This window comes from Neoarius graeffei, chromosome 26 (genome assembly GCF_027579695.1).
Source record: "Neoarius graeffei isolate fNeoGra1 chromosome 26, fNeoGra1.pri, whole genome shotgun sequence".
Taxonomy (NCBI): Eukaryota; Metazoa; Chordata; class Actinopteri; order Siluriformes; family Ariidae; genus Neoarius; species Neoarius graeffei.
The window spans coordinates 55,763,059-55,774,003 of record NC_083594.1 but is presented as its reverse complement, the minus strand read 5'-3'; the positions used below and the strand labels follow the sequence as shown (position 1 = coordinate 55,774,003).

The 10,945-nt window shown below is 41.5% G+C and overlaps 1 protein-coding gene across 1 annotated transcript; it reads left to right on the top strand.

The window, feature by feature from the left end:
• The first annotated feature begins 4,524 nt into the window (after nucleotides 1-4,524).
• Nucleotides 4,525-10,888, top strand: ssu72 (SSU72 homolog, RNA polymerase II CTD phosphatase). Its single transcript, XM_060909739.1, has 5 exons — nucleotides 4,525-4,807; nucleotides 5,911-6,054; nucleotides 9,075-9,214; nucleotides 9,529-9,647; nucleotides 10,208-10,888. Exons 1-5 carry the CDS (start codon nucleotides 4,728-4,730, stop codon nucleotides 10,307-10,309), a joined length of 585 nt encoding a protein of 194 aa, XP_060765722.1. The 5' UTR covers nucleotides 4,525-4,727; the 3' UTR covers nucleotides 10,310-10,888.
• Nucleotides 10,889-10,945: the final 57 nt, after the last annotated feature.

The window sequence follows — 10,945 nt, the reverse complement described above, 5'->3', positions numbered from 1 at the left end:
AACAGACTTTAAGTCGGTTACATCCAGAAGGAATGACAGGGAATGATCAGGCACTAATCTGATCATCTGAAAACTTTTTGATACAATAGCAGTAAGCTGTTTCTGATTTGCATAATTATGTATATTCATGAGAAGCATGGTGGTGCAGTGATGATCTCTGTTGCCTCACAGCCAGACGTTTCTGATGTTTCGAACCTCACAGCTGATAGGGCTCTTCCTGTGTGGAGTTTGCATGTTCTCTTCGTGTCTAGGTGGGTTTCCTCCAGGTGCTCCAGTTTCCTCCCACAGTCCAAAGACGTGTATGAAGTCAACTGGTTACTCTAAATCCCCCAGAGGTGCAAGTGTGATGGTTGTTGGTCTCTGTGTTGCTCTGTGACAGATTGGTGACCTGCCTGGGGTGAACCCCGCCCTTCACCTGGAGTCAGCTGGGATTGGCTCCAGCTTCACCTGTGATCCTGACAGATAAGTGGGAAAGATAATTAATGGACGGATGGATATTCATGGCATTTTTGTGGCTACTGCCTCATAGAAGCAAAGCCACTATGTCATCGTGTTGTAAGCATGTAATAATGAGTATAACAACAGTGCGCTGCGCATAAGCATTACAATCACCAGAACGGCGAATTGTGATCTCGTGATATGAACAGTTGTTTTCGCGTTATCAAAGGTACACAAGAACAAGTATAAGAATGTAAGAATGAGTATAACAATAGCGAACCTTCGTAACCAATCAGCACTTATACTGATCAAGTTTGATGACCTGTTCTACTTCTTGATAAGCTTTGGAACCAATCAGAACCAGAAACGAAATAAGAGAAACCTTGTTATAACTTCATAGTATCAGAAGATAATCAGCGGATAAAAAGATAAATGAAATTCACCTTGTGGTTCGCCAAGGCTACTGATTCGATATCAAGTAAGTGGTGTTTATTTTAAGAAAATTTACCTTTTGATTATCACAGCTTTTGTTTGGTCCTTCTGAAAGGTCAAATGAAAGGTTTTGTACTTTTTTTTAGCTTTTTGGCAGATATTTACGCCAAGAATTCCAGTCATTCAACAAAAACTCGAGAAGGCAGCAAAGACAACGTTGGAATCTTTTGAGCGAGTCGCTTGGTTGGCAATTGCAAAAGTCCCACGTGGGAATAAATCAGCTCCTTTGGGGTATAAGTGAGCCCTTTCAAGGGATTATTTATTTTAGAGTCTCTACACTACACTTGTGGAACAAAATGTGCTCATTAGTACTAAATAATGCTTCTAAGGCAATCCATGAACAAGTGGTTTCTTACTATTTTGAAAACAGATCTAGTTCACAGCACTGTATTTTGAACAAAACACAGTAAACAAAATCGGTAGCCAAAATACTGCAAGTCCTGATGCTGCTTACAGCTTGGTGACGCTTGCAAGAGATGATGTGAGTATAACTGACCATGGGCGCCACCAGGGGGGGAAAGGTTAGAACAATTCTAGGGGCCCAGCACTGCCATGGGGCCCTTTAAGGGGCTGATAATATGCTTTTAATGATTTTAATAAGACTTTTGAAATAACAACAATGCAATATTCCATCTGGTAAAATGAGCTAATTGAACAAGGTTGTCTATTTCTTGAGTTCTTCAACATATTGTCATTTAACCCTCCCCCTTTTGCAAAATGGTACGGTCCAGTTCTGGTAGAAGCGCGATGCGTTAAATCTGTGTGCTGATCAGTGCAACGCTACTTGCTGCTGTGTCGCGGTACAGCAGCCAGCCAGCCAGCAGTGGAGTGCGTACAGTCTATGATCGCTAAATATGAAGAGTGGCTGTCAAAAACGTAAAGAAAGGCAGCTGAAAGCTGAGAGGGACCGGAGAGGCAGGCAACTGGTCACTCAGTTTTTCCCAAAGAAAGGTAGCTATCGCTCACATGTGTGTTCAAAATATTAGCGAATGGTAAATGAACAGTATGAATGTGGTTGGATTAGCCTATCAAGAGAACACTTTTACAGTTTGTACAGTGACATTTTTTCCATTTTAATAACTGAACTGACTTGTGTGATAAACAAGATGAAATATTATGTTATGCTGGTGCTAATAACTAGTGCTAATAACCAGTTTCATAACTAATGGGGTGCCCTAAATATGCACAGATTCAGCCTCAGGGGGACCTCCGCCCTACCAAACCACTGAACCCCCCTTTGGAGAAGGAGGTAAGCAGCAATACAACCCATAAATGCTTTAGGATTGAAGTTTTTAATGAGCGAGCGCCATATACAGTTTGCTAGATTAAAGTGTTGCTAATAACGGACAGCAGTCACATCACACATTTCACTACCAATTGTCCTAGCACAAGAAGGCATGTGGCAAAATCTAGAATTTTCATTTGTGATTGTAAATGCACCAGAATTAGTCACTGACCAGTTTTCATCTAGTCCCTGGTAGGTTAATACATAAAATGTAATAACAAAGTCACAAACTCAAGGTCCATGGGCTATCAAAAGTCAAATAATGACAATAGTGCAATTGTGATGAGGGTGGGCAAAGTTGGGGAGCCCAAAATTCTAATCTTTCATGGGGCCCAAAATTTCTGGCGGCGCCCCTGTAACTGACATGTATATATGTGATATTTACTGTGTGGACATGGGATCAGAAAACAATTTTATTTATAAGCAGGAGCCACATGGACCCATGCAGAGCATTTTTTAAGGATTTTCCACTAGGAGACCAACTGGTCTGGGCAATACAATCACAGGCCCCAGAGTCCATGCGGCTGCACCACTGCGGCATATTCTGTGATGCAAATTGCCGCATTACGAATCCTCGTTTCAGCCAGCATAATATCAACATAGTTAATGCAGTGCCAAGTTTTCCTTGTTAAATGTATACTTACATGGTACTTGGTTAATTAATTGCAACTGATTGAACCAAATGATAAGACATAACTTGGTTTAAAATTTGGTCTCCCAGTGTAGCTGGTTTGGCATTGACTAGGAGACCAAATCTGGCCACTAAATATGTTAAAAAATGCTCTGCATAGGGGACCAATTTGTAATGATGTAATAGTGTAGAGATCTTTTTTGGATGTTATTTTAGGTTGTTGATGAGCGCAAATTGAAATGTATTATTCTCCGTGTTGCTGTGGGTGAACTTTTCACCTTCTATAGCAATTTTTTTATATATTTTATGACAGCAAACCATACAACGTAAAATCAAAAACAAACAACCCAAGAGATCTTCACAAGCATAGACATATAAACATAGACGCCGCCTTCTGCGTAGAATCATACGTCATCCTCGCCGCCATATTGGATGTGGCAAAGTGGAGATTCTTCAGCTGTCTCTGGTATAGCGTCTAGACAGTAGCCGAGAATAAAGATGCCTCATTCATGTGCTGCGTTTAACTGTACCAACAGGTTTACCGTCCAAACGAGATCACATGGGATTACCTTTCACAGGTGAGACTGGAAAAATACTTTTCATTGTATTTGGTCATTATAACATAATTTTACGAACAGATTTTTCTGACTTTGTGGCTAATATGAAGTCTCGCGCATAATAGCCACTCGGTGAAACCTGTCTCCAAACAACGAAGTATTTCCTTCGTAACTACGCTGATTGTTGTTAGTTGCTTAGCTAACTTTTCACATACTATGTAGGTTTCCCAAAAATAAAGAGATGAAAAAGCAGTGGGAGACAGCTGTGCGACGGGAAGGGTTTTCTGCTACTCCGTCATCCATGCTCTGCAGTGAACACTTCAGAACGGAGGATTTAGACAGAACAGGTGAGACAGTCAGGATCAGAGAGGGAGCTGTTCCTTCAGTCTTCAGTTTCCCAGCTCATCTCCACCGGGGGGGTGTAGAGTTATAAGCAGTGAGAATTAGATAATACAGTGCCACACTATGATGAACGTTTTTGAATGTATGATGAATGTTTTTAACCTTTCTGAATGTGAAGGAATCAGTGATGTATTTTGTTTTGGTATGACATTAGAACCTGGCCGAACTCAGTTTGGCGCTTATTCAGCTCACTTTATTCAACGAGAGTAGGTCTGTGTGGTGACTCAATAAATAAAACAGTACATTTTTATTTTCATTCACTATTTCCATCATTTATCATATTCAGTCTTGTCGGTTGGTCATTGTGGCCTCAGGTTTGGGTAGCTTGCTACGGTATGCTGACTGATTAGCTTACCTGAGCTATCTATCGCGTATCTGTGGCTAGTTTGCAGTGTACAGGGTATTTCGCACACTATTTATAACCATCACATTAAAAGTTATATGTGTTGTTTTGATGCCTGTTTGTTTCCCAAATATATACGTGTGTGTCTTAATGGGTGAATAAAAGGCATGGAGTTAAATATTATTGTAGAAAGGGGCTTTATGAAGTTCAGTCCATTTACTTGCATTGGTTTACGGGGAAGATTTGCCACATCCAATATGGCGGACACTCTGACGTATCCCAGCAACGGGGCCACCAGCTCAGTCCCAAGCCACGCCCATAATGCGCTGCAAGAGTCCCGCCCAGCGTATTGCGTCAACATTCGCCTCAGCCGGTCCGCCATTTTGTTCCAGTTTGTGCTTCAGACAAAACCCGGTGTAATTTGTTGGAGCTCTGCGCTGCTGAATGTCCTCGATAGAAACTTAGATTCTCGCCTAGTGCTGGTTTCGATGGGGGGTTTATTCGCGTAGAATAAATCTGGAATCGCTTTTGTTGAAATTTTGAGTTGTGGATTAGTAAAATTTTGACGAGAAGTGCAATATGCCCAGCCATCCGCTTCGCGTAGCGGTGGTGTGCTCGAGTAACCAGAACCGCAGCATGGAAGCACACAACATCCTCAGGTAACGACGAAAAGAGGAAAAGATAAACTTAGATAAAACTACACGGTCACCAGGATGAGAAGAACGGCACTGAGCGCCGCCGGCCGGACGCCTTTCCTTTCCTTTGCTTTTTCAGCGCAGCGCTTTCTCTCTCTCTCTCTCTCTCTCTCTCTCCTTCTGACTGATTTTGACAGACGGCACTTCCCGAGCCTCGGAACTGACAGGACACACAGCCTGACGACTAAAAAACTAACCAGTCCGAAGAACCTCTACCAAGTTAATAAACTTTAAATATTTATAGAATATATATTTTATAGGCCTGAGAGTTTCTTAAGGGGGGAAACCCCACAGCTCTGTCTGCTGTGTCATAGAATCCGGAAGCAGATGGAGTTTTCGCTCGGGCTGGGAGTCGAGTTCAGAAGGATTCGATTCTTCTGTTCCAATCAAAAAAAAAAAACTCAGAATCGGCTCTGAAACGTTCGAGAGGAAGAAAAAAAATATTCGATTCAATGAGATCAAAGACTAATTATGTGAAAAAAAAAAAGATGGTGACCAGGAGGATTTTGTTGTCTGATAAATCCTTCTGCACAACACACACGAGCAGCTCAGCAGCAGAGGAGGATTGTGTGGAATCGATTCTGTTCGGTTCCCAACCCCAGGAACCGAACAGCCCGAGTTTTCGCTCGCATTTCCGGGACTCTTTGTGACAGATCAGAAACTTAGCTGGATATATTGTAGTGACAGTTTCCTGGACAGATAACCCTCCCTACATGTACGTTTTTAAGGATTAAACTCTGTTTACTGAAGATAAAAATATTTTACGTAAAAAAAAAAACCTGGAGTTTTAAATAGTAAAAATAAATATAAAAACCAGTTTGGTGATCTTAAATTGTGGCCTCACAACTCTGGAAAGGTTGTAAATTAACTGATCCACACAAACTGATTAATATTTTAATAGCAAGTTAAATGATGCTCAAACTGTTGGGTATCTTGTAAAACTAAAAGGTGGGTCAGGTAAGTTGTAATTCAGTAGATGTTGGCTGGATCACATCTGTCTATGACTTTATCAAGTTGCTTTAATGTTGTGTTTTCCAGCTGTTCACACTTTCTCCATGTTTCTGCAGCAAGCGCGGTTTCGATGTTCGATCTTTTGGCACTGGAAGCCACGTGAAACTCCCAGGACCTGCTCCAGACAAGCCTAATGTGTATGACTTCAAAACCACTTACGAACAGATGTACAGCGATCTGGTCCGAAAGGACAAGGAACTGTATCCCCCACACACACACCCACACACACCCACACACACAACTTTACAGCCCCCTTCATTCCCCTTTTGTAAATACACAAATAATAGTATTTCTGAATATTTAACACATTATTATTTACTCTTTTACCTGGAGATGGCAGGGGTGCGTATGCATGAAGTGGGTGGGTTTTTTGTTTTTTTTTAATGAGGACTGACAGTGGTGAGAAGCGTGACACACATGCAGCTGATACACTCTCACTTCTCCTTCACATTCACACTGATGGAGTTGTATTTAATCCACATGGAGGACATGAGTTTCACACGAAGGGTGAAGCCGTAGGGCAGATTTGCAGTGCGATCGGCTTTTACCCCAGAGTTGCGGTCGAGCGCGAGTTGCTGTATAACACTGCAGTGATGGTGTGAGTTAAAACTGCAAAAATTATTTCTTTATAGCTTTAGTGTAGTTTGAGAACAGTGTTAGAAACTCTGCTTTCATTTTCACTTCTGGAGTCTGAATGTGCTGTGGAAGATTTCAAGCATTTCAAATACATGCTTTTTGTGACGCAATAAATTTGGTGGTACAAACATGTCGGATTTGTTAAGTCACCACACATCTGTTATACATGTAGAACGTGAACAAGATTCATCTCCTGCTGCTTATGTCCGTGCAAAACAACACGACTGAAACAAGTAGGTGTTAGGGGGGGAAAAAATACCAGTTTATATTATGTTATAAATTTCAGTCCAACATCCTTCTCAACCAGGGGCTTGAGCAGGGTCGGAGCATGTCAAGTTGGGGTGTTGCTATAATCTAGTGGCGATGACTGACTGGACTGGAGCTTTGTCATGCACCGCTGGATTAAAGCATTGCCTTGTTTTTAAAAGCTTGATTTGACAGAAGTGTCTCCAGCAGAGTGTTAATACATGAATATCACTCTTGGGGGGGGGGATAACCTAAGCATGTGGTGTGTCTCCTGGGTGGGGCCCTGTGTGTGATAAAGGTTAGGATCAGAGGAGCAGGCACACAGTGTGCTCATCCCAAAATAAACTTGGTGGAAGGGTGACTTTTTTAACTTGGTTTTAAATTTAGATGATTAAACCTGCTCTTCACTGGGTTGGGGCAGCACTGGGGAGAATAAGAGCTGCTCAGAAGACTGCAAATACTTAACCTTCCCACTAGGAGGCGCTAATCTGATCAAATTGCTTCTCTGAGATCTCACTTGATTTTAGATTATCATCAGCAACTCCCAAAAATATTTGTTAGGCAGGTTATTTTTCCACATCATGATATAATCCCTGAGCTCAGACAGACAAAATAAAACCACAAAAAGGTTTAATGTCCACGAGATGCTCTGCAGGCCAAAGTTTTAAGCCTCTCCTTAAAGACGTGACTGTCAGTGGATGTCCACTAAAAGTCAGTGTCGGTCTATAACCTAACTATCATTTATCTTCTTGGTGTGTACAGGAAACATGGAGTTGACTGTGATTTTTATAAAAACACGCCATAATACAGCGCAGTCAAAGACTGGCTTAATTTCTGCGTTAAGCAGATTATTGAAGCTTTTTATTTATTTTATTACCTCAGTGCCAGTGTTTCCAAAATGCTACTGAATTCCCTCAACACCACCAGTTAGTGGAGTCCTTGGTGTAATGTAGAGTTCTGAGATGAAGAACAATAACAGTTAAGATGAACAAGTGACCTTGTGCAGTTTATAGAATGAGTTGCATCAAAAAATTCAGTCCAGCTTGTCTGAGTAGTCTTAAAGCAGGGCTAGGTTTCAGGGGGTTAGTCATGAGAGAATTAGAGCTTTAGTTAAATCAGGCTTGGGGATTAAATTGTTTAAATATGTATGCATAGGAGGGAAAAGCACATGTTAGATTTGCAGTGAAGCAATGTTTGGTAGAATTGAGTGAAATTAATTTTTGGCCAAATGCACACAATTAGCCAGTGTTTTCAAATTTACATTTTTTTAATTTATTTTTTTCGATTTAAATTCTAGCTGAAGGACTAATGTAGCATGGTGCACACTCAGTGTGCCTGTGTGAATCATTCAGCTTTTTGTGGAGCAGCTCAGTGTCTCTCTCAGACCTGCTGATGTGCATTCTGACGCCAAGTGATATAAACCATGACACAGGTTTATCTGGATGTTTTATTTCTAAATGCAGTTCAGTTGTTTTCAGTGCATGATGGTGCACACGGATGAATGTTTTCGATTTTTCAGGAGCAAATGACTCACGTAATCACTACTTTGCATGATTATTGCTCTCCTGTGCCATGGCTACAATGGCAGAGTTGATGATGTAAAGCTCTCGTGTTTAGCCTGTAGGGGGCGCACGGGTGCCACCAGGACAGCTCCACTGCGTGTGAACGCTTGGGGATGAGCTCTGCACCTCAGGGTGAACCTTTTCCACACACCTCACATCCACGCAGTGTGTGTTGAAGCTGCAGACAGCAGGATGCTGTAACTGTGTCTCGATACTGTGGTTAATGATGTGGCTTCTGATAGTACCACAGGTACCCTGAGTGCTGTTAGAACCCTCACTGAGTCAGAGGAGCTGTTTGCATGTTAACACTTTATTCTTCCTTGTTAAATAATTCTGTTTTTGGACGTTGAACAGGAATATACTTAAAGCTATGATTCCTCCAAAGTTATCAAAGCAGCTTTAATATTGATGTGTGTTTTATATCATGTAAATTCGTACCGTGGACTGATGGATGTGTGTTTTCTGATTGAGCCCCTCTCACCTCACAGTTCTGCTCATTTTGTTGCTCATTCTGCAAGAAGATTTAACTGAATTATTAATAATTAGAGCTTTGATTTAAAAAAACAGACCAATAAAAGACTAACACTTAATTTACTTTCATAAATATTCTTTGTTTATTCTAATCTAATCTGGCATTGCTGATGACCAACATACACAGGGTGGGTGACCCGTCTGCACTGAGAAGACTGTTGTTTGCTAAATTATTAGGGGTGTGTGTGAGAGAGAGAGAGAGGTTATCACACACTCGTTGTCTCCTTGACCCAGCTTGTCCTCAGATATACACAGAACGGCATCCTGCACATGCTGGAGCGCAACAAGCGCATCAAAACAAGACCTGAACGTTTCCAGAACTGTAAGGACCAGTTTGACCTGGTCATCACCTGTGAAGAGAGAGTGTACGACCAGGTGCTGGAGGGTGAGCCACACACACAGCTTTTACAGCTGAAGGATAGATTTTCATTTTCTTGAAGTCCTCTAAATGGGTGGGGCCAAACACCTTGGCTTCAGAGGAGGCAGAGCTCATTGAAAGGCTATAAAATGTTCACCCTGCATGCATTCATTCACACCTCAGAGTAATTTAGCTTCACCAGTTTACTGACCAACTGACATTATTCTCGGACATGGGAGGAAACCAGAGAACCCGTGGGTTGGGGGTGGGAGGGTCGACAGACAAACCTGGCCTGGATTTGAGAGATATCCAAAGGTAAAACAAGTGTGTGTTTCCTGCAGACCTGAACTCTCGTGAACAGGAAACGTTCCAGCCGGTGCATGTCATCAATGTGGACATCCAGGACAACCACGAGGAGGCCACGCTCGGAGCTTTCCTCATCTGTGAGCTGTGTCAGTGTGTGAGTGTAATACTGCTGGATCTCTCTCACACAGGGGGAATTGGTTTAGTGTCCAGAGAACTGTGTGAATGTTGCGCTCTCGCTCTCATATTTCAGTTCTGTTTCATTTAGAAAGTGTTGTTGGCATTGCTGCTGTTGTACAGTCTGACCAAAGCTGTGCTGAGTGTGATATAAATCAGGTTTATTGAAACAGTATTATAAATCAGTTCCACCATAAAGCAGAAAAAAGAGAGACAGATTTACTGCCATCACAGTAATGCAACATAAGTAAATCATACAGTGTTTGTTCAGTGTTTCTGTACAGTGAAAAATGCACACAGTTTGAGTCAAGCAGGAAGTGTGTGTGTGCTGGATTGTGTACAGAACGTGTCTCCCTCGGTTTGAAAAGACACTTTAAATTTGTTGCACAAGTGTGATTTAATATTAAAGATAAATGAATACTGATAACTCTGCATATGAGAGAGAGAGAATCACTTGTCTATTTGCCTGTCTGTGGATAAGGAGGAGGATGTTAGGGGTGTGTGTTCTGTGAATTCTGATTCTCTCTCTCTCTCTCTCAGATTCAGCACACTGACGATATGGAGAATGATATCGATGAGCTGCTGCAGGAGTTTGAGGAGAAAAGTAGTCGTCCGTTCCTCCACACAGTCTGCTTCTACTGATTTCTGTTACACACACACACACACACACACACACACACCTTCCCAAGGCCCAGCTGGACTGGTCACACTGACGACATTCTGATCTCAGATGCAGCATGCACCGCCTGTATTAATATCTCTCTCTCTCACTCCCCCCAACCCACACACACACAGAGAGAGCCTCATAACACACTTTCATCTACAGTTATTAATTTCTGAACACAGGACAAAGCCGTTTTTCTCTGAGGATATTTTGTATTATGATTATTGCTCTAAATATGCTGAATAATAATATTCAGGTTGTGTAGTTTGGAGAGGATTAGCCGTGTGTGTGTGTGTGTGAGAGAGAGAGAGAGCATTGACATTTTTACTTGAATACAGATGATGATCCAGATAATGAGTTTCAGATGTAATTTCTGTTTGTGTTTATAGTTATTTTATTTAAATGTTATGGAAACTCTTCAGGATGTTAGTTTTGTTTTTTTGTAAACTGTAAGCGAGTGTGATTGTCAGTCCAGAGTGCCTGAACATTTGTGTAAATAGTACACTTAAACAAAAAAAAAAACATAAAATAAACCTTCCAGTGAAATGCAATGAATACACCAGTGTCTGTTTATAACTGCTTCATAACAGATTAGACTTCTATTCTGATTACAA

Bases quoted from the DNA above. Each gene is read 5' to 3' on its own strand.
- ssu72 (XM_060909739.1), top strand. From the start codon at position 4,728: ATGCCCAGCCATCCGCTTCGCGTAGCGGTGGTGTGCTCGAGTAACCAG. The intron at 4,808-5,910 runs GTAACGACGAAA...ATGTTTCTGCAG, and splicing joins GAAGCACACAACATCCTCAG to CAAGCGCGGTTTCGATGTTC. The intron at 6,055-9,074 runs GTATCCCCCACA...GCTTGTCCTCAG, and splicing joins GTCCGAAAGGACAAGGAACT to ATATACACAGAACGGCATCC.